The sequence below is a fragment of the Panthera tigris genome, chromosome X (genome assembly GCF_018350195.1).
Source record: "Panthera tigris isolate Pti1 chromosome X, P.tigris_Pti1_mat1.1, whole genome shotgun sequence".
Taxonomy (NCBI): Eukaryota; Metazoa; Chordata; class Mammalia; order Carnivora; family Felidae; genus Panthera; species Panthera tigris.
The window spans coordinates 87,984,361-88,012,349 of NC_056677.1; the positions used below are offsets into that span (position 1 = coordinate 87,984,361).

The 27,989-nt window shown below is 39.4% G+C and overlaps 1 protein-coding gene across 2 annotated transcripts in view; it reads left to right on the forward strand.

The window, feature by feature from the left end:
• The first annotated feature begins 5,178 nt into the window (after positions 1-5,178).
• VSIG1 (V-set and immunoglobulin domain containing 1) overlaps positions 5,179-27,989 on the forward strand; it is a 38,283-nt gene continuing 15,472 nt past the window's right edge. Inside the window, exons 1-3 of one of the 2 annotated variants that reach the window (XM_007090645.3) lie at positions 5,179-5,536; positions 20,934-21,097; positions 24,616-24,723. In XM_007090645.3, coding sequence (XP_007090707.1) covers positions 5,488-5,536; positions 20,934-21,097; positions 24,616-24,723 — 321 coding nt within the window. In that variant the 5' untranslated portion in view covers positions 5,179-5,487. The remainder of the gene's footprint in view (positions 5,537-20,933; positions 21,098-24,615; positions 24,724-27,989) is intronic. The other variant, XM_007090644.3, reaches the window with a different exon arrangement.

Genomic DNA, 27,989 nt, shown 5'->3' on the forward strand with positions numbered 1-27,989 from the left:
CTGACATGGGGCTTGAACTCATGAACCATAAGATCATGACCTGAGCTAAAATCAGATGCTTAAGCGACTAAGGCACCCAGGTGCCCTTAATTAGGGAAGGCTTTCTTAAGGAAGACATGAAACTCACAAGCTGTGAAGAAAAAAATTCCCAGATTAACTACAACAGAAGACATGAAATTTAAAAAAAAGACAAAATGCAAACCTTCTTTATGGGAGAAGATGTGAAATTAAAAAAAAAAGTGACAGACTGGAAGAAAATATTGATAATATATATACCAAACTTAATTCCTCTTAAATTAGTTATTAATTATCAATCAATTAATTAATCTTTAATTAAAGGATATGAATTAAGATTCCTAAGGTATAAAGAACACTTCTATGATATTAAAAGACAGATAATTCAATGGAAAGTGTCCTAAGGTCATAAACAGGCAATTCACAGGGAAAGGAATACCAACTAGGCCAGTAAACCTATGAAAAAAGGCTCAGCCTCATTACAGAAATAAATATTAAAACAGCAACGTAATACCAGCTTTCGCCCACGTTACCAGTAAAATATATGACCAATAATTTTCATTGTTGACAAGGCTGTGGGAAACAGGCACTCTCTTTTTTTTCTTTACAAATTTTTTATTCAAATTCTGGTTAGTTAGGGCACCTGGGTGGCTCAGTCTGTTGAGCATCCATCTCTTGATTTGGCTCAGGTCATGATCTCACAGTGAGATCGAGCCTCGTGTCTGGCTCTGCACTGGACGTTGAGCCTGCTTAAGATTCTCTCTTGCTCTGCCCCTCCTCTGTGCTCTCTCTCTCTCTCTCTCTGAAATAAATGAACAAATAAATTCTAGTGCAAATACTGGTTTTAGTAGAATTCAGTGATTCATCACTTACATACAACACCCAGTGCTCATCACAAGTGCCCTCCTTAATACCCATCACCCTTCTAGCCCATCCCCCACCCACCTCCCTCCATTAACCCTCAGTTTGTTCTTGATTGTTAAGAGTCTTTCATGGTTTGTTTCCCTCTCCCCCGCCTTCATCTGCTTTGTTTCTTAAATTCCACATATGCACTCTTAGTGAAGGTGTAGATTTGTAAATAATTTCTGGTGGATAATATTGCAACATCTACCAAAATTTAAAGCGTTCATATCCTTTGGCCCAGTAGTTCAATTTCTAGGTACCTAATCTACAGAAATAATCACACAAGCAGGCGGAGATGTAGGCAAAGGGATGTCCATTTCACCATTGTTAATAATAGTGAAAAAATATTAGGCATAAGAATTGGCCAACAAGAGAATGGCTAAGTAAGTTGTGGTACATGCGTACTGTGAAATATCATCCAGCCTTCAGGCATATAAGGCAGCTGTATAGATGTAGTTGGACATGCTGACCTAAAGAGACAATAAAAATGCTTTTTCAAGGGAGGAAACAAACTATAGAACAGTATGCGTAGTATGATGACCTTTGTGATTTAAAAAATAGCCACCATGCATGCATGTGTGTGTGTGTGTGTGTGTGTGTGTGTGTAAATTCATAGACGCTCTGAGAAAAATGTGAAAATCCTATTGAGTGTGAGCGTGGCATGGGCTTACACATGTGGGTGAGAGAATAGAGACTTTCTTCTTATTCTCTGTATACTCCTTTGTTCTTTGAAACCCCTTTACAATCAAAATGTGTTATTTTTGTAATTTTTAAGTTAAAAAAATGAGAAATATGTCAGATACTGCAGATTTCTGAAAGTTCCCAAAGAAGAATCCTGGAAGCGGTAACATGTTTGTTACGTTAAATTCACATTGTGCCACTGTGACAGGAAGAACAGCATCTAATGCGTGCTATGTGGCCTTGGGAAGGACACAATGTTTCTGAGCCTCTGTTTTTTGTGTTTTTTTTTTTTTATGGAGAATGTAGATAATACCTGCGCTGTGTGTTTTCATCAGTTGCAAAGATAAAATGGAAAAGCCATTGAAAAATTATAAAGCCTTGTAAAAATATGAAGCATACTTAATAATACTTCATGTGCTAGTTCTTTGTCAATAACATCAAAATTTAATACCAAGAAGAGAATTTAGATGATCTCTTTGAATTGGTTTTAACAGAATTCTTCCTGTCCTGATTAGGTCTTACCTATAGAAGCAATGTAGGCATTGTACGTCAATGTTCTAGAGAGTTATGTGTATGAGACGTTCTGGTGCAGATGGGTTTGGGCAATAGCCTTACGTCATACTCTTCATGCCAACCATTTCAGGGCCAGCTAGCTTGGTCATAGTGAATTAATTAGAAAGCTTTTACTTAGCACCGGCTTTGTGCTTAACATTCCACTGTAAGCAGGTAGCCAGATACCCAAGTTTGCCTGGGACTGTTACGTTTTACACTGTCCCATTCCGTAATGGCTAATAGCAGCCTATTCACTCTCAAAAGTGTCCTGTCAACTATGGGGCATGGAAGAAAACACAGGAAGCCCCTGGCTTCAAACACCAGTCTTAGAAATTTCTTTCCCATTCCCAGCTTTTCACCACTGGAAAATCCAGTATTACTTTCATGGATCTTTTGGAGACTTAATGGACTCAGAACCAAGGCTGAGAAGAGCTGCTGTGGACCTCCAGAGGGCTGCCCCACAAGTTGCCCTCCTCTGCAAAACCTCCTCCCTCAGACCATTTCTCTTTATTGCATTGCCTCATACTCCTGGCCAGAGATTTATTTGGGGTGGGAGGGGGGAGCAAGCATTCCATTTTCAATAGTGTAAACAGGTTGGGGAACGTTTATGGCAATTGATTTTTTCCCCTCCTAACATGGAGCTGATTGATGGTCTGCTTCTATGGAGGAAGGGGACTGGAGGAATAAGGTTAGAAAGGAAAAGGTAATCTTGGAGCATGAGTTATGGCTGGTGAATTAGACCCTCCCTCAGGGCAACCAAGGAAATCAAGAGGCCAGGGGGCCATGAAAGTTGGGAGCAGAAAGGAAGGTGGGTGTCAAAAATACGCAATAGTTATTTGGGGAAAAATGTTGTTTTGTGCTCAGCCCATGTCTTAAGAAGGGAAAGGAATGTTCTTACTTGGCCACCTACTGCTCCTTCTCCTCTTCCCCTGCTCTATATGGCCCAGCACCCAGAATTCACACCAATGGCAGACTATGTGCCACATGAGTCTGGGAATGAGACTTCCATTTAAAGCATCCTGCTTTGACAGGAATGTGTTCTTGGATTCAGTCAATGGGCTTACCAATACATTTTTGTATATGCCCTTTCTTTCCTTTTTTATCTTTTTAAGTTTATTTATTTATTTTCAGAGAGAGAGAGAGAGAAAGAGAGCGCAAGTGGGGAAGGGGGGAGAAAGAGAGAGAGAGAGAGAGACAGAGACAGAGAGACAGAGAGAATTCCAAGCAGGCTCCACACTGTCAGTGTGGAGCTCAATGCAGGGCTCAAACTCATGAACCGTGAGAACATGACCTGAGCTGAAGTTGGATCCTTAACCAACTGAGCCACCCAGGCGCCCTAGTATATGCCCTTTCTTAATTTGGGACCTGCCTGTATAAGACCTTGTCTCTGCCCTTGAGTGGCTCAGCTATTAGATTTAGGGGAGACCCAGTTAATAAATAGGAAACTACTGGAGAGCAATCAAGTGCCAACCATAGGGTATTGGCTCTAAGTACAGTGCAAATCTTTCCAAGGTGGGGCCCAGACAGGGGTTGTATGCACGTTCATCAAAATTTTCACATGAGACGGCATTACTGATCTGCCCTAAGAATATGCATAGACAGCAAGAGGATGGAGGAGAAAATTCTAAGTAATGCCGGAATTCACCTGGAGCCAAGGTTTGGCACCAGCCATGAGCATGGACAAGAAAGGCTGTGGGAAGGAATCAGGCCTGATGGAAGCAGTGGGAAATTGGCCTGGCTCCGCTGAGTTGGGCTCAAACATTCCCTGTAAATTAAAGTTCACAGAACATATCAGTGCAGTGCATACATGTTTCAGAGTGAGTGAGGCAATAAATCATGGCAGCGTGTTTCAGGTGGGTGATTTAACATGACTAAAGTTCAGAGGAGGTGAGGGTCAGATCTTGGAAAGTTAGGGAATCCAGATGAAGGACTTTGGTCTTGTTGGAAGGCATCCATAATGGTGTTAATTGAAGATGCTTAGTCAGGGTTGGAACATCAGGATGTGGTTGGTACACAGGATGAAGGAGGAGGGAGTCAGGGAGACCATTTAGGAAGTTGCCACAGTAGGCCAGGGGTAAAGAGCTAAGTGCCTGGCCCAGGGTGGAAGCAGCAAATTTGTGAAAGGACAAATCTGAGAGCCATTGCACAGGTAAAAACAAAAGGACTTAGTATTGTGAAAGAAGAGCCAGAGGAGGCCTTCCTGCATCTGAATTTAAACACAAGAGGAACACTGTTATGAAGGCTTCTCACCTATGCAGCCTGTCATGCCCTCCTAGGGAACCCCCTTTCCCAAGAAACCCTATTGCACCTACACAGTAACCTAATTCTGCAAAAATTCAGATTTATCCGATGAAGGTCTTTATTATTTTTATTATTATTTAAGTCTATTTATTTATTTTTGAGAGAGAGTGAGCATGAGTGGGGGAGGGGCAGAGAGAGAGAGAGATTGGGAATGAGAGAATCCCAAGCAGGCTCTACACATTCAGCACAGAGCCAGGTGTGGGGTTTGAACTCTTGAACCATGAGATCATGTGGGGCTTGAACTCTTGAACTGTGAGGTTGTGGCCTGAGCTGAAATCTAGAGTTGGATGCTTAACCCACCAAGCAACCCAGGAGCCCCTCCAATGGAAGTCTTGAAGCGTTTATTCACTCACCTTTTACAAAGTTAGGTGGGTTGATAAATGCTACAGGGTTTCTGACCAGGGAGGCCAAAGCATACTATTCATTCCACTGCCGAGGTAGTGAGAACCACCAGGTCTTCAAAAAAAAGTGTGATGTGTCCACAGTTGGTTCACACAATAAATGAATACTTTTTGCTTCATAACCTCTGTGTCCTTCCTGTGAACCCTGTCTCCTGAGAAAATCTCAGAGCACGAATTTACTAACTTAATTTGTAAAAGGAGGTTAGTGGATCCATACTGTAAGACTTTTATGGAAATATTTGAAATTAATTAGCCTTGTCAGCTTTTATTTGCATAGGTTCACTTCCAACTGTATAGTCCCCCCCAAATTTAACTTTTTAATAAGTATGATTTTAAACAATAAAACTTAGAGAATCTGTATACAAAGAGCTTGAAGAATTTAAATACATGGGTTTATTATTAACACAGTAGCAAATATATCAAGAAACACGCCCCATGAAAAGTGTTTCAAAGAAACACACATCTGCTGTGAGAAAGGAGTATACCCAATAAGTAAGCCCGAAGAAGCTGTTTGCTTCGTGATACCGGCAGATAAGCCTGGCAAACCTCGGTGTGATTGAAGAAGCCAGTTTGACACTCAGCCTAGCCCAGGCAAGCTACCGGGCCTCGCCTGAGCTCAAGGAACCTCGACACAATGGTGTTCGCATTTTGGAAGGTCTGTCTGATCCTAAGCTGCTTTGCAGGTAAGGGAAGTGTCTCCAAACCATCAAAGATGATTGGGAACGGTTTTCTTTTAAACTCAAATCATGAATTTTTACATGTGTTCTTCTCTTGCACTTCAAGGGAATTATGATTCGTTTGCAGAATAAAATAAATGTTAGAACTCTAGCTTAGCAAATATAGGCCATGTTGTAAATGTAATTGTTTTATGTAGCATCTGAATTAAAAAAAATTTCTCTGAAAAATCACAGTAGCTTTCCTTTTCTTGATTGGGAAGGTGAACAGCTTAATTTACTCAGAAGCTGAAGTTTGCACTAGGGATAGTTGTGTTTTTTTCTGTTTCAGTTTAGTGTTTCCTTTAAGGGAACTCACTGTGATCAACTTGCGTTGTTACAACAGGCAGAGCTGGGCTTGGAGGGCCTACTATGCTTCACTCTCTAACATTTCTTTGGGTGTTGCTGTTTTCCAAGCCTAAGACTGTATTTTGGAAAATCCGTGAGTGATTTATTGTACATGGCATGGGTGTTTTTAGGGATCCGAGCAAAACAAAATAATTTTTAAATTATTTTGATGTTGGTTAAATTATTTGATGTTGGTTAGACCCAGGAGAGATCACTAATTCAGAAAATCTCTTGGCTCATTTTCTCAAGTACCAGATACATTTGAATCTGTTTTTATGATGTTAGCTAGGTACAATAATATTGTTTACAGTCATGCTGATATTGTTAAGCCATTGGCAGTATTAGGCAGTCATTAGGATGAGGTTTACTAAGCATATTTAATGACATAAGAAAATGTCCAGGATAAAATATTAAGTGAAAGAGCAGGTCCACACATTTGACTAGAATAAATTGCTAGAAGGTTATATACCAAAGTGCTCATGGTGATTACCTCTGGCTGATGGGACTATAGATGATTTGCATGTATTCCCCAGCATTTCCATATTTTCCGGGGTTTCTACAAAGAATATTATACTAGTTGTATAATTAAAAGTGCTACTTTTCGAAACTATATGGTAGTTAGTAATAGTTCTCTAGATGTTCTTTACTAAATGTTTAAACACATGTGTTCTATGGATCACCAGAAGGCAATATTGCATTTATCCTGTGATCTAACCAGGACTCAGAGCTGGAACAGCTAGAACACCTTTCTCAGCTTCTGTGCTAATGGGACTATGTCATGTCACAATTTTCCCTTCCCCCAGGAATATTCATTTTAAACCTTAACTTTAGACAGTGAAAGTCTTTGTTCCTTCTTAAAGAGCTTCCAGTCATTAGCTAATTTGGTTATCCCTGGGTCTTCTGCACCAACCCCCTAAAATCACACATGTAGTCAATAGCTATTTCCTTGTGCGAGGCCTTATGCAGGCCTACACTAGACAGCAGTTTTGGAATAGTTACAAGAATGGTTTTTACTGTAACTAACTAACTAATAGTAGTTAATTAGTTAGCTAGTTTATATATGTAATATATATATTATATATATAATTTAATAGTATGTATATATATATATATATATATATATATAAAATTTACTGATTACAAGTGTAGTGTATGGTCATTGTGGAAAGGTTGAAACTATGAAAACATATAAATAAGAAAATAAAAATCACCAACAATTCTACCACTCAAAGATTTGGTTGAATTTCTTATATATATATATTTCCTTTGCAAGTATATATATCACATTACAAAATTGGGTTTATACCTTGTATACAATTTCCCATTGTTTAAAAAATAACTTGGATGATATTAAGGTTTTATTTGATTGTGACTTTTAGAACAAGGCCCAAACAGAGTGACCAATAAATACTTCAGAGCCTTTGTTCTTAAATGACTACATAACTGGTTTTGCTGGCATATAGTGTATACTGCATATCTGTACACAGATAATCTAGCTGGCCCATAGCAAAATATGATGGTGTCAGTCTAGCAGATGGAATGGAAATATGGTATAATATATTGCTTCCTGTGCTTACATACGTATAGAAGTCTGAGAGAGGGAGATTTCAGTAATCTGTACTTGTCATTGGTAGCGTCCCTGAGTTGATCCAGATGTGGCTGTGAAATGATTGATACTGTTTTTATCAATGTGAAATTTGATGTGCTATCTGGACTTATTTCTTGGGCAGAAAGAATGTCCCATTTTTTGGTGTCAAGCCTGGTGCCTGGCACATAGTGGGCTCATAGTAAACGTTTGTTGGAAGAATGAATCATCTGAAATGCTGCCATTTGGAACAACATGGATGGACCTTGAGAGCATTCTGCTAAGTGAAATAAGTCAGACAAAGACAAATACTGCAGAGTATCACTTATAAGTGGAATCTACAAAATCCAAACTCATAGAAACAGAGTAGAATGATGGCTACCAGGAGCTGGGGGGTGTTTGTCAAAGGTTACAAATTTCCAGTTAGAAGATGAATAAGTTCTGGGGGATCTAATGTACAGCGTGGTGACTCAAGTTAATAATACTGGATATATACTTGAGACTTGCTAAGAGAACAGATCTTAAATGTTCTCACCACAAAAAAAGAAATGGTAATTATGTGATGTGATGGAGGTGTTAGGTAACACTATGCTGGTAATCATTTCACAATATAGAAGTGTATCAAATCAACACATTGTACACCTTACACTTACACATTATTATATGTCAATTATATATCAGTAAAGCTGGAAAAATAAAAGAATGAATTAACTTCTCAAACCTCAAGCATTCAGAAATAATTTTCACATACATATTTAAAATCAGTTTTCTGTAAAACTAAGCAAGACAGATTTTAATCAGAATCTTTCTGTATAATGTTATATGTCAATTACACTCCATTAAAATTTGATTTAATCAAAAATCTTTCTTATGACTTCTTAGGAAGTCTTAGGTTAAATTCCATTGCAGGAAAATCATTTTCATAAAAAACGTCTTCTGAAAAAAGTTCACCCATATCATTTTAGATACTTGTAATATATATTAGTCACCTTTTAAGAAGATATGTTAATGTTTTCATTTTCTGGAGGTATGTGCTATGCGTTTTACAGCAGTAATATAATTTAACTTCGGTTTCACAGTCAAATCCAAAAAGTAAGTGATCATTTGGTTATATTATAAGTCAAAAATGAAGAAATTATATGTGAAGTTGTTGGAAATTAAATCACTGCAAATGCCTCATGTTGAATATGGTTATTTAAAAGAATATTTTTGCTGTGGTATATTAAAAGAATAATTCCCTATAAGCAAAGTGCCTGCCATGTTGTAGGCATTAAGTACTGGAGTGAAAAACCACGACAAAACATGAGGCACTAAAAAAATCTCTTAAAAACATTGGTTAATTTAAGTAAAAAGCATACACTTTGGATTAGCTTTTTTTAATAATAAACACTGATTTTTAACAGCCATTACACATATTTCAACCACATATGTGTTTCTTGTTTTGATTTTTATTTATTTATTAAAAATGTTTATTCATTTTGAGAGAGAGAGAACCCCAAGAAGGCTCTGTGCTGTCAGTGTAGGGCCTGACGTGGGACTTGAACTCACCAACCGTGAGATCACGACCTGAGCCGAAATCAAGAGTTGGCGTCCCTTGTTTTGCTTTTTAATCCAACCAGGGTAGTGAGGGGAATTGCAGTTCTGAGTTTTGTTTAAATCAGGTACTAATCTTCATGTTGCTATTTATTCACAGTCTTGTTAATATAGAGATTTTTTCCCCGACTTTTTCAGTTTTAAAATAATTTCCAAAGTAGAGTAAATTTATCCAAAGGAAGGGAGCTTTTATTTTTATCTGCTTCTTACAGAATCACTTTCAGTTTACAGGAAGTTCTATTGAATGGGCTAGAGAATGATCTCAAAGGTTTAAGTAATGTATGGTAATGGAAACATGTGACATATCTTGTACATATATATTTTTTAATTTTTTTGAAAGAGAGAGAGAGAGAGAACATGAGTAGGGGAGGGGCAGAGGGAGAGAGAGAAAATCTTGAGCAAGCTCCATGGAGCATGACTTGGGGCTCCAAGACCCTGGGATCGTGACCTGAGCTGAAATCAAGAGTGGGACACTCAACCGACTGAGCCACGCAGACTCATGGCACATGTTTTTTTAAGTTCATCTGTAAATATGTAGCTTTTGGCTCTGAAGTGTATTGTTGCTGTATTAGGGATGGACAATTTTTGAGCACCATCTTTTCTTTACAATTTAAGGATTGATTATGGTGCTGAGTATTGGGAATCTGGGCAATAAAATGGTCTGGAAGTATTGTCTTGCCAACTGTTACTTATTTACAGGACACTGTGTGGTAGTCCTAGAAAATACTGTCTCACACTAGATTTGGAGGTTGCCATTCTTATTCTAAGGTGATATTGTTGAGCTTCTACAGATCTCAACTTCTTTGGGCATTTATATGTCTCCTATTTTAGAAAATGTTGAAAATGTTTAAATCACGTTTATAGTTCCCCAATGCTTGATTTTCATTTGTCCTCATTCTGGTCTGTGCTCAAAATGACTTCCCACTGTGTTGATAGGGAAGGCAGAGATTGTGTCTGTCTTGTTCATTATTGCTTCCCCAGTGGTTAGCACTATATGTGGCACAAAATAGGCTCTATTTGTGTATTTGTTGGTAGGCACCATGGCCTCTTCCATGGCTTGCCTTGTGTGAGAATTAATGCTTACTCTGCCTTCAAGCACTTATACTGAGAGCAGCCTTTAAAAGGTTTGGGGCGGGGGTGGGGGGGAGGGGGCGGGAGCAGCGTGCTTACGTTGTCATAAGCTCCCACCATGAGCCCATCCCATAACAGATATTGAGACCCAAACTAGAAGACAAAAATGATGGCCAAAATGATGGCCAAATAAAACCTGAAAAATCTCTGTTTGGGGGGAAAAGTTTCTGGGAACTTTAACAGCCACCAAATCCCCATGTTGTCCTTTTTATTTTGAACACTTTAAAGACATTTGGAAGTCATCATTTAAGCATAGCCAGAGATGTGTCTAACTTCCAGGAGAAATGAAATGGGGTCTTTGAGGGCAGGAGAGAGCCACTTAGCCTTCCCCAATAAAGTTTCCACTGGAAAGAGTAGCTTTTTTGTATGCAAATTTTAATTTTTGGAAAAGCATGACCAGAACCCGGAGAGCATGGATATACAGCACTGGGAAGAAGGAAACTGCATTGAGTTAGAAGGTGCTGCATTGTGTCTATCCTAAATCACGTATCTCAATTTATCACGGTATCAATTGCCCTCTCTAAACAGCCAACCTCTGGCACAGAAGCAGCTGGACCAGGTGGCCTGGCTGTGACAGAGAACTTGGCTATTGAGTACAGAAAACCAGGGGTCTCAGGACAATGGTGTGCTTTTTCTTCTAATTTTTCAAAATGTTTGTCAATTCCCTGATTCCTTTTGCCTGTCATTAAGTATGAAAAATAAAATGAAAGAAGTCTTTGGGTGTGCAGAATTAGGAAGGGGGCCAGGATTTGGCTTTCTGTACTGTTTCCTCTGATCTTCCCATGATCTCTGTATTTTCATTCTACTCCTACTCCTTGTCTGTAACCCTGCAAGCAGCTAGAACTCTCACTCTAGTTCCCCTGCAGCATGAAGAACATCTCTTAAACTTGACCTTTTCTTCTAATACTTATCTGACAGTCTTCTGTTCCATCCTGGAGAACGTCTATACTCTCTGACTTTGCAATGGATAATAACCAGTTAATCGAGTGAGTCAATGCCTCTATAGTATTCCCCAAAGTATTGTCCCTTATCATAGACCTTTGGAAGATGCTTGTATAGTACCAAGAATTTCAAGTACGGTGGTGGGCTGGGTTTTTGGGTAGGGGGATCTTGCATGGTCCTCCAAATAATAGGGGCATCTCACTGTTTTGGAAGGCCAACCGTTTTCAAACTTTGTGGTATGAGGACCTTTTTACACTCTTAAAACTTGAGGGACCCCCAAAACGAAGACTGTATATTAGCCAATTTGACAATAAATTATATTTTTTAAAAAACTTGAGGGAAATTTCTGGTCTGGATAAAAGGGCATAGATCATGCTTCTCCTTGCTTCTTTCTGCTAAACACAAGTGTAAACCCTCCCTGGAAATAATGTAAGAGAAAACCAAGGGAGAACTCTGAAAGACAGTAAGAAGAAAGCAAAATGATGTGGAGCCCTGGAAATAACACAGTGGCAAGGTGTTTTATGTCTTTCTACCCAACAGAAGAAGGGTAGCCAGTTCTGGCATTTCCAGATCCCAACCTAGCCACAGAGGGCAGCCCAGGGAGGATTATTCTTCCACCAGATCTAATGAAAGTCCCTTTGACATCATGTGAGCCCAACACCACTGAGTGAGTCATCAGAAGCCACACTAACAATCGTAGACAAAGGAAGCATTTTCTTTCCTCACTGGCCTGAGAACTCACTTTCATCTAGAGATATTGAGGTGGGAGGGTAGAACAGACAAAAGGAATGAAGTCACAGCAAATGTTCAGTTCTGGAAAGCTTTTTGTGTGTGTCTGAGACTCCCCCTGCCCCCAGAGACACAGGAGCAGTCACGGGTACCAGTAGGAGTGTCCCACCATATCAATCCCCCACTGAGAGACACCCAGCAGCCTGACCTAGAGAAACACTTCCACCCTCTCAGGCAATAGGATGAGGGACAAACAGAAGCCCTAGTGACAGCAGATAAACCAAAGAGACCAAAACAACACTGCAGAGATTCTAAAAATTAAACTAGCATTAGAACCACAGCTCACAAAAGTAGGCTGAGACCTGTGTGTAAAACATAAATAAAACAAAATAAAAGAGACTGTCTGCTAAAATGACAGATTTAAATAGGAGTTCCCTAATAAAATAGACAAAATTTCTATGGGTTTGGACAAATGTATAATGGCATGTATGTGCTATTATATTATCACATAGAGTATATTCACTGCCCTAAAAATCCTCTGTGCTCCACCTATTTATGCTTTCCTCACTACTCACCCCTTGAATCCAATGATCTTTATATTGTTTCCATAGTTTTGCCTTTTCCAGAATATGAAAATTGAAATCATATAGGATATAGACTTTCCAGATTGGTTTTTTCATCTAGTAATAAACATTTAATGTCCCTCCATATCTCTTCATTGCTTAATAGCTCTTCTTTTTAGCACTGAATAATATTCCATTGTTTGTATATACCACAGTTTATTGATCCATTCACCTACTGAAGGGTATCTTGATTTCTTCAAAGTTTGGGCAATTATAAATAAGGTTGCTATAAAAAATTCACATGCAGATTTTTGCATGGGTATAAATTTTAAACTTTTGGGGGGTAAATACCAAGAAGCATAATTGCTGGATAATGTGGTGGGATTGTGTTTAGTTTTGTAAAAAAAAAAACACCAAACTTGTCTTCCAAAGTGCCTGTACTATTTTGCATTCCCACCATTAATGAATGAGAGTTCCTGTTGCTCCACATCTTCACCAGCATTTGGTGTTGTCAGTGCTCTGGATTTTGGCCATTCCGATATGTGTGAGGTAGTATCTCATTGTTTTAACTTGCATCCCCCTGATGACATATGATGTGAAGCATCTTTTCATATGCTTATTTGCCATCTATATATCATCTTTGGTGAGATGTCTGTTAAGGTCTTTAATCCGGATATATTTTTTAATGTTTTTATTTATTTTTGAGAGAGAGCAAGACAGAGCTCAAGCAGGGGAGGGGCAGAGAGAGAGGGAGACCCAGAATATGAAGCAGGCTCCAGGCTCTGGGCTGTCAGCACAAAGCCCGATGCGGGGCTTGAACTCACAAACTGTGAGATCATGACCTGAGCCAAAGTTGGACAGTTAACTGACTGAGCCACCCAGGCACCCCTAATGCAGATATTTTTTATCGAGTTGTTTGTTTTATTATTGAGTTTTAAGAGTTCTTTGTATATTTTAGATAGCAGACCATTATCAGACATGTCTTTTGCAAATGGTTTCTTTTAGTCTGTAGCTTGTTTTCTCATTCTCTTGACAGTGTCTTTTGCAGAGCAGAATATTTTAGTTTTAATAAAGTCTAGATTATCAATTATTTCTTTCATGGATTGTGCCTTTGGTGTTGTATCTAAAAAATTCATTACTATACTTAAGGTCATCTAGAGTTTCTCATATTATGTTTTAGAATTTTTATATTTTGCTTTTTTCATTTCTATCTATGATCCATTTTGAGATTATTTTTGTGAAGGGTATAAAATCTGAGTCTCGATTCATTTTTTTGTACATAGGCAGCCAGTTATTCCAGCACCATTTGTTGAAAAGATCATCTTTGCTCCACTGTACTGCCTTTGCTCCTTTGTCAAAGATCAGTTGGGGGCACCTGGGTGGCTCAGTAGGTTAAATGTCTGACTCTTGGTTTCTGCTCAGGTCATGATCTCATGGTTCATGAGTTCGAGCCCTGCGTCCTGCTCCGTGCTGGCAGTGGAGAGCCTGCTTGGGATCTCTATCTCTCCCTCTCTCTGCCTTTCTCTCTTGTTGCCTGTCTCTCTCAAAATAAATAAATAAATTTTAAAAAAAGATCAGTTGACTCTTTTATATGCAGGTGGGTCTATTTCAGGGCTCTCTATTCTGTTCCATTGATCTATTTGTCTATTTGTTTTCACCAATACTATACAGTCTTGATTACTATGGCTTTATAGGAAGTCTTGAAATTTGTTTTTCCAAATTTGGAAGTCAGTCTTTCAAATTTGTTCTTCTCCCTCAGTATTGTGTTGGCTATTCCGGGTCTTTTGCTTTTCCATACAAACTTTAGAATAACTTTGTCAATATCCACAAAATAACTTGCTGGGATTTAGAAAAAAATTTTTTAATGTTTATTTATTTTTGGGAGAGAGAGACAGAGACAAAGTGCGAGGAGGGGGAGGGGCCGAAAGAGAGGGAGACACAGAATCTGAAGCAGGCTCCAGGCTGTCAGCACAGAGCCCGACACAAGGCTGGAACCCACGAACCACAAGATCATGACCTGAGCCGAAGTCGGGCACCTAACCAACTGAGCCACCCAGGCACACCTAACTTGCTGGGATTTTGAATGGAATAACACTGACTCTATAGATCGAGTTGAGAGGAACTGACATCTTGAAATTATTGAGCCTTCCTATTCTATTGAGACATAGAATATCTCTCCATTTATTTTTTTTTTTATTTTTCATCAGAGTTTTCTAGTTTTCCTCCTACAGCTCTTGTACAGATTTTGTTACATTTATACTCAAAGTATTTCATTGGGGGGGGGTTGCTAATATAAATGGTATTGTGTTTTTAATTTCAAATTCCACTTGTTCATTGTTGGTATGTAGGAAAGCAACGTACTTTTGTGCATTAACCTTGCATCCTGAAACCTTGCTTTAATCCCTATTAGTTCCAGGTTTTTTTGTTGATTCTTTTGGATTTTCTACATAGGCAATCATGTCATTTGTCATTTCCTTCACAATCTGTATACTTTTTGTTTCCTTTTTGTATATTATTGCATTAGCTATAACTTCCAGAATAAGGTTGAAAAGGAGTAATGACAGGGAACTTCCTTGTCTTGCTCCTGATCTTAGTAGGAAAGCATCTAGTTTCTCATCATTAAGGATGATGTTAGCTGCAGGTTTTTTGTAGATGTTCTTTATCAAGTTGAGGAAGTTCCCCTATATTCCTGGAGTTTTTTTTTTTTTTTTTATCACAAATGGACGTTGGACTTTGTCTACTTCTTCTCCATATGCTGATACGGTCATGTGATTTTAAGAAACCTGTTGATGTGATAGATTGCATTAATTCATTTTCAAATTTTGAGCCAGTTTTGCATACCTGAGATAAATTCCACTTGGCCATGGTGTGGAATTCTTTTTATACATTGTTGGAGTTGATTTACTAGCATTTTGTTGGGATTTTTGCATCTATTTTCATGAGAAATATTGGTCTATAGTTTTTTTTTTCTTGTAATGTCTTTGTCTGATTTTAATATTGGGGTGATGTTGACATCATAGGATGAGTTAGGAAATATTCTCTCTGTTCTATCTTCTGAAAGAGATTGTAGAGAATTGGTAAAATTTCTTCCTTAAATGTTTGGTAGAATTTACCAGTGAACTCATCTGGGCCTGGTGCTTTCTGTCTTGGAAGGTTTTTAAATATTGATTCAATTTCTTTAGTAGATATATAGTAGATATAGGGTTGCCAAAATTGTCTACTTCTTCTTGTGTGAGTTTTAGCAGATTGTGTCTTTCTAGGAATTGGTCCATTTTATCCAGGTTATCAACTTTGTGGGCAGAGAGTTATTCCTAATATTTTTTATTATCCTTTTGATGTCCATGGTATCTATAGTCATGACCCTCTTTCTTTTCTGATACTAGTAATTTGTGTTCTTTTTATTTTGTTCTTAATTAGATAAATTAGAGTCTTACCAATTTTATCGATCTTTTCCAATAGCCAGTTTTGATTTCATTGGTTTTCTGTATTGAATTCCTGTTTCCAATTCCATTGATTTCTGCTCTAATTTTCCTTTTCTTCTCCTTACTTTGGATTTAATTTGTTATTCTTTTTCTAGTTTCCTAAGGTGCAAGCTTACATGATTGATTTTAAATCTTTTCTTGTTTTCTAATATACGCATTCAATGCTGCAAATTTCCCTCTAAGCACTGCTTCTGTTGCATACCACAAATTTTTACAAGTTGTTTTCATTTCCATTAGTTAAAATATTTTAAAATTTCTCTTGAGCTTTCCTCTTTGACCCATGTGTTATTTAAAAGTGTGTTGTTTAGGGGCACCTGGGTGGCTCAGTTGGTTGAGCATTCTACTTTGGCTCAGGTCATGATCTCATGGTCCGTGGTTTCAAGCCCCGCGTCAGGTTCTGTGCTGACAGCTCAGAGCCTGGAGCCTGCTTTGATTTTGTGTCTCCATCTCTCTCTGCCCGTCCCCCACTCACACTCTGTCTTTCTCTGTCAAAAATAAATAAACATTAAAAAAATTAAACGTGTGTTGTTTAAAAAAATAAAAAATGTATTGTTTAATCTCCATGTATTTTGGGACTTTCCAATAATCTTTTTGTTAATTTATTTCTACTTTAATTCCATTGTTGTCTGGGAGCATACATTGTGTGATTTCTCTTCTTCTAAATATGTTAAGATGTGTTTTAAGGCTCATAATACAGTCTACCTTAGTGAGTATTTATAGTGTTTTAAAGTATGTCTCTTTGTATATAACACCACCCAACAATAGCAGAATGCACTTGTTTCCCCCCAGGCACCTGAAGAATATTACCAAGATAGAATATATGCTTGGCCATAAAACAAATCTCCACAAATGTAAAAGAATTGAAATCATGCAGAGCCTGTTCTCTGAGCACAATGGAATCAAACTAGAAATCAAGAACAGGAAGACAAGAACGTCTCTAAATACTTGAGAATTATACAACACACTTCTAAATGATCTATGGACCAAAAAGGAAATCTCAAAGGAAATTTACAGGCTATAGATAGAACTGAATTAAAATGAAATATAACATATGGAAATATGTAACATGCAACTAAAGCAGTGCTGAGAGAGAAAATTTTAACACTAAATGCTTCCATTTGAAATTAAGAAAAGTGTCAAGTCAATAACTGGAGTTTCCACATCAAGGAACTAGAAGAAGAAGAGTAAAATAAGCCCAGAGCAAATAGAAGAAAGGAAATAATAAAGAGCTGAGTAAATGAAATTGAAATAGGAAAATTGTTAAATGAAATAAAAATCTGGTTCTTTGAAAAAAACTGATAAATAATATTTACAAACCTCTATCAAGACTGGTAAAAATAAAAAAGAGATAAGACATAAATCACCAATGTCATAAATGAAATATGGGATATCACCACATATCCTGTAGTAATTAAAAATGTAATAATGAGATACAATGAACAAATTTACCTTCATGTATTTGACAACTTAGAAGAAATGAACCAATTCCCTCAAAACAGCAGACTACCAAAACTCACCCAATATAAAATGGATAATCTGAATATCCCTATAACCCTTAAAGAAATTGAATTCATAAGTTAAAAAGGTGCTGAAAAAGAAATATCCAAGCCTCGATACTTTTACTGGATAGTTCTACTAAACATTTAAAAGATAATTAACAACAATTTTACACAATCTCTTCCAAAACATAGAAAAGGAGGGAGCACTTCAAACTCATTTTATGAGGCTAATATTACCCTGATACCAAAACCAGACAAAGATAGTACATAGACTATCATACATAGAAACCATAGACCAAATTCTTTCATGAACTTAGACTCAAAATTCTCAACCAGGTACTAGGAGATTGAATCCTACTATGTTCAAGAAGAATTCTACACCATGGCCAAGTGGGATTTATTTCAGGTATGCAAGGCTGGTCCAACACCCAGAGTCATTCAGTGTAATCTATCATATCAACAGGCTAAAGAAAAAAAGCAAATGATCATATCAATTGATACAGAAATAGCATCTGACAAAATTCAGTACTCATTCATGATAAAGACTCTTAGCAAGTTAAACAATAAAAGATGCATTTGTTTCCAAGAGCTCCTGTAGCAAACTGCCAGAAACTGGGTGGCTTAAAATGAAATTTAGAAGGGTCTGGGTGGCTCAGTTGGCTAAGCATCCAACTTCAGCTCAGGTCATGATCTCACAGTTCATGGGTTTAGCCCAGCGTTGGGCTCTGTGTTGTCAGCTTGGAGCCTGGAGCCTCCTTTGGATTCTGTGTCTCCCTCTCTCTCTGCCCCTCCCCCACTCTCTCTCTTTCTCTCTGCCTCTCAAAAATAAATAAACATTTAAAAAAACAAACAACGAGAAATTTATTCTTTCAGAGTTCTGGAGGTCGAAAGTCTGAAGATAAAGCTTTGGCAATATCGGTTCTCTCTAGAAGCTCTGAAGGAGAATCAGTGCCATGCCATTCTGCTACCTGGCTGGTAGAAGTTCTTGGTGTTCCTTTGTTTGTATATACAATTCTTTATTTTTTTTTAATTTTTAACATTTATTTATTTTTGAGAGAAAGAGACAGAGCATGAGCAGGAGAGAGGCAGAGAGAATGGGAGACACACAATCGGAAGCATGCTCCAGGCTCTGATCTGTCAGCACAGAGCCCGATGAGGGGCTTGAACTCACAAACTGTGAGATCATGACCTGAGCTGAAGTTGGAAACCCAACCGGCTGAGCCACCCAGGCACTGCTACAATGCTCCTATTTCTGATTTTATCTTCATATGGCCTTTCTTTTTGTGTATTGGTGACAAATCTCCCTCTTTTTTCTCATGGGGACAACAGTCATTGGATTTAAGGCCCACCCTAAATCCAGAATCACCTCATCCCAAGATCCTTAACTACAGTGCAAAGACCCTATTTCCAAATAAGGTCACATTCACAAAAACCTGGAATTAAAACTTGTACATATCTTTTGGTGGGACACAATTCAACCCACGACAAAGGAGAATTACCTCAACTTAATAAAAAGCATCTACAAATAACCTAGAAAAAACATATTTTGTATTATGTTATGTACAAGTTGTACATGTAAAGTACCGGAAGTTATGGTGATTGCAATAAGGTCATAAAAATAAATTAAAAGCCTATACGTTGGAAAGGAAGAAATAAAACTGTCTCGACTAGAATCTAGATTATATGGAGAACTCTCAAAATTCAACAGTTGAAAATTAAACAGTACAATTAGAAAATGGGCTAGAGATGTGAATAGACCTTTCACATACCATTTGATATGCAAATGGTAAATTATCACAAGAAATTGTTTAGCATCATTAATTTGCATTAAGGAAATGGAAATTCAAATTACAGTGATATATTACTACACACTTATACAATGGCTGAAGTAGAAAATAGTGACAACACCAAAGGCTGAGGAGGATGTGGAGAAACTGGATCACTCATATGTTATTGGGGGGGAATGTATATTGGGATAGCCACTCTGGAAAACAGTGTGGCCGATTTTCGTTTTTGTTTTTAATAAAACTAAACACGTAACTATCATCTGACCCAGAAATTGCACTCTTCGGAATTTAGCCCAGGGAAATGGAAATTTATATTCACACAAAAATCTGTACATGAATGTTCATTGGCATTTTATTCAATAGCCCAAACTTGGAAACAACCCAAATGTTCCTAAATGGGTGAATTGTTCAACAAATTGAATGCTGCTAATCAAAGGCAATGAATTACAGATACATACAACAACTTGGGTTCACTGCTAGGTAATTATGATGAATGAAAAAAAGCCCATCCCAAGAGGTTACCATGCTTCCATCTATATAACATGTGCAAAACGACAAAATTTTAGAAATCGAAGACAGATTGATTAGTGGTTACCAATGCTTAGAATCAGGGATGGGGTGCAGGAGGGAAGTGAGGGTGATTATAAAAGGGCAATATCAGGGATCAGTGTACTGTTCAGTATCCTCATTGCGATGGTAGATACATAAAGCCACCCATGTGATAAAATTGTATAACACTAAATGCATACACACACACACACGAGTACAAGTAGAACTGGAGAAATACAATACAGTCAGTGGATTGTCTCAATGCCAGTGTCCTAATTGTGATATTATAGTACAGTTTTATAAAATTCTACCATTGTGGGGGGCTGGGTAAATTGTACATGGCATATCTGTGTGATTTCTTAGAACTGTATGTGAATGAATCTACCATTATCTCAATAAAATTTTCAATTAAAAATTATTGAGGACTCCCAAAGAGTTTTTGCTATGTCAGTTATTGCCATCTATATTCACTGAATCAGAAATTAAAACTAAAAATTATTTGAACAAAAATCCACAAGCACACATTTCATTAGGTGCCAAAGCAATGATGTCACCTGCCATGTAGCTAGTGGAACACTCCACTGTACATTCATGAGAGGATGAGAGTGAAAAGAAAAATAACATCTTGGCATTATTATGAATATCATTTTGATCTTGAAGCCTCTCAAAATTGTCTTAGGGGTAGGGTGACCAACTTATCCTGGTTTTCCTGGGATTTTCCTGGTTTAAGCACTGAAAGCCCTAGCAAAACCAGTATGGTTTGCCTGAGACTTACCTGATTTTAAAACTGAAAATTTCCACATCCAAGGAATATGTTAGTCCTGGGCAAACTGGATGGGTTGTTCTCCATACTTATGGACCTTTTTGTGTCCCTGGACAACATTTTAAGAACCTCTGTGTAAGGCCATTCTTATACAGAAGCAATTCACAGTTTGGTGTTATTATCTCATAGTATTTGAGTATTGTCACATTGTAATTTGTTAGATGCTCCCCTACCCCCATGCCCATTGCTTGCTCAGTTTTGCCATACAGCCCATTGTACCTTCTCCTCCTTCCCTTGGATTCCTCAAATAAGATGTCATTGAAAGTGCTTTGTAATGAAAGAGTGTCATCAGAATGTGAGTATGTACCATTTTCTTTTTGATGATTATCTTTTCAGATCAAGGTAGTATGGTGCAGGTGACCATCCCAGACAGCGTCGTGAACGTGACTGTTGGATCTGATGTCACGCTTGTCTGTACCTACACCAGCACTGTGGTCTCCCGGGACAAGCTTTCCATCCAGTGGTCATTCTTTCATAAGAAGGACTTACCACCAACTTCCGTAAGGACGTTTTTCCTCAACTATTCCCCTTTGGTAGTTCAGACATAAACTGTTGGGGTCGGTATGTGAAGGAGTGGTAAGCCAGTGACAATAGTGGCAGAACCTCAGATAGAAAGAGCTTAAAGACAACTGTTTAGGGAAGACCATCATCTATGTGACTTGGCCTTTGTCCTCTCTTCATATTCAGTTATAGCCTATTATCTCAAATCTGAGTAGGTCAACATTGAATATATTGTGTTTTCTAGAGTAGACAGGAATGGTCCTTCTTATGGGTAAAATGAGCAGTAGTTCTGAAAGGTTCTCATTCCCCTCAGATAATCTCTCTATTATTTCTAGAAGACCCCAGTTCAAATACATGTCCTACCTGATCTGCAGATCTCTGGCAGATGTAGTATCTGGGATCTGCCTGTCAAGTGAGCTAAGTCATTGTGCCTGACTGAGTCCTGATGGAATGAGACTCCCAGATGGGTAGACAAGGGCCAAAGTAGTGATGAACCATGGGTAATCAAGGGCAACAGGAAGCTAGAGGATACAGGATAGGGAAAGTAGGCTAAGGTCTGGGCTAAGAGGTTGCTAGAAGAGGGTGCATGAAAGTCAAAGGAGAGTCATTCTACCTGTAAGCTGCCTAGTCTCAGGTTTTCTTCATCTGGCCTTAAAGATAATTCCTTTTTAAATTATCCCAAGGACTAAAATTGTATATTCAAAAGTGTGTGTGTACATGTGTGTGTGTGTGTGTGTGTGAGAGAGAGAGAGAGAGAGAGGAGAGAAAGAGAGAGCATATGTAACAATCTGCATGAGTGTGCAACATGTCTGCCAATACATAACTCTTGAGAGAAAAGGCCTATAGCTTTCATCAGATTTTCAAAAAGGATGTATGGTCCAAAACAAGGATTTCAGAGAAGAAACTAATCAGTATAGTTTGGAATAGTCGGATGTAGTTGAATTGGGCCTTGAAAAAAAGGAAGGGTTTTGATTAGTAGAAAAATGGAGGGCGAGTTGAGTGGGCTAGAGGAGTTTTAAGGGCAGAGGTAGAGAAGAAGGAGGGTGCTAGCTGGGAGGAGCCACACCTTGGCCCTTGTCACTTCAGCCATATCTGGTCCTTTGGAGGTGCTAAGTTCTCTCTTCAACAGAGGGCCTGGACTTTTGTAGCAGGAGACACAGTTCAACATGTGATTTCATTAATGCCACTTTCCAATCAACTTTCAACATTTTTGCCCAGTACTGGTTACCTCAGACAAGTGTCTGAATCACTCTGTGCCTCTCTTCAAAATGTGGTGGAGCACTAACTTCTCCTGCAATTTCATGGGGAATCTGCTAACATAATGCATGTGAAAATGCTTGGAAAAAATATAAAGTCCTGTAAGTTTTCTCCCTTGTAAACAGCTTTATCTCCTTAATTAGCAGTAGCAGCAACAACACTAATTTTACCACTTTTTGTCACCCAAATGCCCTGACCCAAGACCTCATATATTGCAATCAACTGAGAAAACATCCCTTTCCTTTGCAGGTTGCTCTCTCAGATTGTGGATGGTAATAATCATGTGAAATTTCTTCCTTTTGAAAATTCAGTTTCCTAAATAGTCTTTTCAATACATTCTTTATCTGCAGGCTTGAAGGCTTTCCCATTTTGCCAGTAGAGGCCGAATTTAGGGAGGCCTTGCCACTATATTTTGAGTTTTTTTTTTTTTTAATGCTTGGTACTCAAATCCAGATGTCCTCAACTGCCTGGAAGTGAGGCCAGGGCCAATCTGAGGTCAAAAATACAAATCGTTCTTTACGCCTCTTCTGACACTGGAATTTACAAGGCCGCCTCTTGGTTGAACTATGTAGTTATGTGTTGGGAGCCGCAGGCAGGAGGATCTTGTGACCAGCAGTGAGTTATTTGTAGGCCTGGAGATACACAAAAGGTGCAGGTGATTGAACTGAACATGGCTTGAACTCAGGGCATCTCTTCGGGGCACTTTGGAAAGAAACTATTAAAATGTTATTTGTTGAGTGGATTATTTCCTTGCCATTTGCCTCCTTCTTCAAAATGACAAGTACAGGCAAGGCAAGGAATTTAAGGTATCTAGTGTTTTTGGATGTCCAAATCAAAGGAGGTCCTCTGAGCTGAGCCACTGATTCAGCGAGAATATGTTTCTTGATCTTAAAACATTAAAAAAAATGTTTTAATGTTTATGTTTGAAGAGAGAGAAAGAAAGAGAGAGAGACTGTGGGCAGGGAAGGGGCAGAGAGAGGGGGAGACACAGAATCCAAAGCAGGCTTCAGGTTCTGAGCCATCAGCACAGAGCCTGATGAGGGGTACGGATTCGTGGACTGGAAGATCATGACCTGAACCGAAGTCAGACGCTCAACCAACTGAGCCACCCAGGTGCCCCATTGATCTTAAAACATTTTAGATGCTTCTCCAAGTGCATGAGACCTGTGCTATGCCTGTGCCTCAGCTGCATAGAAGACAGGGTAGAGTAGGTCTAACACTTGGCTTAGAGACAGTGAAAAACACCTCTATAAAGTCAAGGTTTCACTTCTTTCTCTTTTTCCATCTTGCTTCAGCTTATTCCAGTGATATCCACATTTCAACCATCCTTGGGGGTCGACTTCCAGAGAACTGGAGTCCCTCCCCTCTTTTCCCATCCTGGCAAGCATGTGCTTCTCTCTGCTTTTCCACATGAGTAATTTTGGAGCACCAGTGGAAACCTCCTGATGGATATTGGTTCTACTCCTTGCTTTGCTCTACTACTTGCTGGCTGGGTGACCTTAGGCAATTCAGTTGACCCTTCAGAGGGTCAGTTTTCCCATCTGTGTAATGGCGCTACTTACCTACCTCATAGGTTTACTGTGAAGATTAAATGAGATGATGCTTGTAAAGCACTGAGAAGCCTTCCATGTAGTAGCCGTTCAATGAATGTGTAGTAATTGAATGTGTAATTCAATGAATTCAATTCAAAGTGTATCATTACTTACAAAATGGTGATTTTGCAAAATCCCCATCCCATCAATACCCTCTGAATCATGGGCACTAGGGAATCCAGCCCTACAAGAGACATTTAGTATAGCTTAACAGCTGGGGCAAAGCTCTTGGGGGAATCCTGGCCCAGGATTAGTTTCCTGTTCCATTGACTGCCAGGTCCCTGTGTCTAAAGACAAGGGTCAGGCTTCTCTGCCTGCTCCTATTGCTGAACAGAAAGTCTGCTCAACAATGAAGTTGTAGACCTCTTCAGGTGAGATGGAATTTTTCAAAATGGGATTTGGCCTCTATTTCAAATTCATTTCTTCTGTGAGTACGTCCATGCATCCAGAATTCAGTAAAGCATGTTGTATGTTAATCTAGGAAGGGCTGGTGAACATTTGGGGGATGATAAAAAGAGACAGCTGTGCCATTAGACAATTCTATGATTTATGGGCGTAAGATGTTGCCAGACTGATTACTGAGTGATTCAATTCAACTCCTGGGTTGATGTGGCAGTTTACCATGTAGCATTCGGCTCTCAGATCCACCCATTTCTGCTCAAACACAGCACAGCCCGTGCCTCAATACTGAGGGTATGGAGGAAAAGGCAGTCAGTCAGTGTCTAAATATGGCGCATGCAAGAGACGCTCGGGGAAGATGTAGCTGGACCTCTCAGGTAAGAACACCTATTGGTGTACTACTGGACCCCTTCATTGTTTGGAATATCTAGGGCAATGACACCAGCCTTTAGGAGTGGGATGGTATGGTCCAAATTTGATAATGGTCCAAATCAGCACAAGCTCTTGGCAAAACTGGGATAGTCTTGAGTTTGTCTTCTCGTGCCCATGTCTGGAATTCTTTTTAGTCTTCTCCAAAAGGCTCAGGGTTATACTGCTGCCTTGAACACGGAAGTGGCCAACTCTTGCCATAGGCTCATATTCTTCTCCTACCCCAACATCATTGTGTTAAAGAATCAGTTGACTCCAAGATATAGTGTTTCTCAGCACCCAGGGGAGGGTGTTATCTCTTACTGACTATCCCCTCCAAGGGGTTCCTTTGGTGAATGGGGACTGCAAAGGTATCCCATAAGTCTTCCGACCAGGAGGGTCAGGATATTTATTAGCAAGTCCCTCCTTTTAGAGAAGCCTTCCTCTTGGAAGACATGGACAGTTTTAGATGATCAATCCTTCATCAAGGACACTTAGTTGAAGACTCTAGGCCCTGGAACAGGCAAGCTAGCATGGAAATCTGGGGTGGTTTTGTGCCGCTCTGATCACACCAATTTCCTCCTCTTCCACCCAGACACTAACTGGTAAAACTAAAGAGATCTCACTTGCCCATGAACAGAACAGGCATTGATCCTACTTAGCATAGGTCTCACAGACAGTACTAACTCTTCTATAACATCCATACTGGATGGAACCCTTTGCCATTTTAATCTCCCCAGTATACATTTAATGTGGACCACTTCCTTCCAGAACCTAATGTCATCATATTCTGTGGATGTTCAGATTCTCCCCACCTGGCCTCTCCTTTACAAATACCATTATATCAAATACTTTTTAAATGTTGGCAGGGTGGGGTGTATCATTTCCTCACATGCACTTGAAAATGAGGGGGGTGTTGGTTTAATTGTTATAAATGAGATTTATAACTGGCAGTTAGTAGGTGGTGGCTAGAGATATTGACTATCTTGCTGTATGTAGGATAAACCCACGTGAGAAAGAATTGTCTGCCCAAAATACCAGTGTAACTCCCATTGAGAAACACTCCAAGTTCTTCCCTTCCCACCACCCCTCCAATCAAAGTTTATCTATTCTATATCTCATTGTCTCGTTGTATATTCTTCCTAAATCTGATCAATTAACCTAATGCTAAGGTGTTAGGGACTGGTGATATTTTATTATTTTATTATTTTTTATTTAAAAAATTGTTAGTATTTATTTATTTTTGAGAGACAGAGACAGAGCATGAGTGGCAGAGGGGGAGAGAGAGAGGGAGACACAAAACTCATAGCAGGCTCCAGGCTCTGAACTGTCAGCACAGAGCCCGACGTGGAGCTCAAACCCATGTACTATGAGATCATGACCTGAGCTGAAGTTAGATGCTTAGCCACTGAGCCAAGCACCCCTACTGATATTTAATTTTGTTCTCTTCCAAAGAAAATCGTGTAAGCATAGACTTTCTGCGCCTTCACCCAGAGGAAGCCATTCAAATGGTGGGATCTAGGGCAACTGGCAGGCTGGGCAAGTAGTAGTTTGAATACAGGGATATCTTTCTATTGGTGTTCTTTCCCTCCCCTGTGCAACCTGTCCACAAGGACAGTCCAGAAAAAGTGCTGGGCTTGAGGCCATTGCCACTCCACACTCCTCCCTTCCCAAGGCTAGCCCCTTTATGAGTCATGCAGGAAAGCAAGAAGCTGAAGGGAAAGAAAGGGTTGCTTGCTGTGGACTTCCACACCCTCCACATTTCCAAAAGGAACCCACAAAAGCAGCTCTGGAGGCTAAATGCATTTATGAATTCCAACTCAGCCTCAAACAGAAAGCAGACTGAATTCTTTCAACCCTTCTTGTTTATACTCTAGCCTCTAGTTAGAGAACAATATCACAAAGCTGAAGGAAAAAAAAATCTTTTTGGACAAATCTGGCTCCCAGCTGCATGGTGTCATGTGAATAGGAACTTGGCACAGTAGGAGGGGAAAGGCTGTTATTGCAGCTGGCAGATGTCTAAGGCATCAGGTGGCGAGACCGCTCAGCATGGGAAGCATCGTGCCAATGAATAGCAGCAATTGGCAGGAAAAGGGTCGGGCTGGAGTAAGGGATGGAATGTCCCCAAAAGGGAAAGATTACCTAAGAATCATCTTCTTCGCCTAAGGCAGGACTATGAGTGCCATTTTCACGTATTCAGGGAGAGTCAGGAGGTCCAGATTCCAGATCTGCTTATAAATTGGGTGATCTTGGAAAAATCACTTTCTCTTTTGGAGCCTCCAGTGTCCTTTTCTGTTATAGAAGAAGATGAATCAGAGGTTGCAAATTGGAGGCCTCTGGGCCCAATTTGGCCAGTGGATGCATGTTCTTGACCGGCCCGGGATTGTGTGTGTTTGTTTCCACGGTTTGAAAGCCTTGTGTGCATTGGCTCCCCAGTTCACCACATTCCCCACTCTCCTCTATGATCTTACCAGTAGCCACCATCCCCTCTCAGCTGTTTCCCATAACCCCATAACCCCAATATCCATCTGGCTCCTGAAGGGTCATCAACCTTAGAAACCATAAACGAAGTGATCTCTAAAGGGGTCTTATAACTAATGTGTCTCCATATCAGCCTCGAACATCACAAGGAGCAGAGAGGACCTTGGGAGAAAAGCAGGGCATCCATGAAGCACAAGTAGGCCAAAAACTAACAAGTACCACTTAAGGGAACACTTGGGTAGGTGTGATTTTCTTTAAGCAGATTTTCTCTCCCCTACCTCCCAAAGGATATGGCCTGTTGAACATCCATGGCTTTTCCTGCACCTCAGTTGCTTTGATCTCTAAACTGACAATATACTTTCTTTGAAAAGGTACAAGCCTCACAGGATCATGGGCTGGGTCTTGGCCATTGTTCAGCTTTGATTTTTAAAAGAGTTATTCTTTTGTGGCAAATGGAACCACGTTTCAGTACTTCCTGTGTGATTAGATAAGCAGTTTCAGGAAAACATTCCTTTTTTTTTTCTTTACAAGGACAGTGTGACAGCATGGACTTACCCTAACAGAAAAGCCCCTCCATCTCTGTGTCTGGCCACTGGCTAGCCCTGGGGACTTTCCTTCTCAGGCCAAGGCCTTTCCCTTTTAGGTGCCCATTGTTATCCCTCCTCACCTCCGTTCCTATCCCTGACACCTTTTAGTATTATTTGTGAAAGGGCAAGATATATATATGAGGTTACAGTGTGAGGAGCTTGGGTAA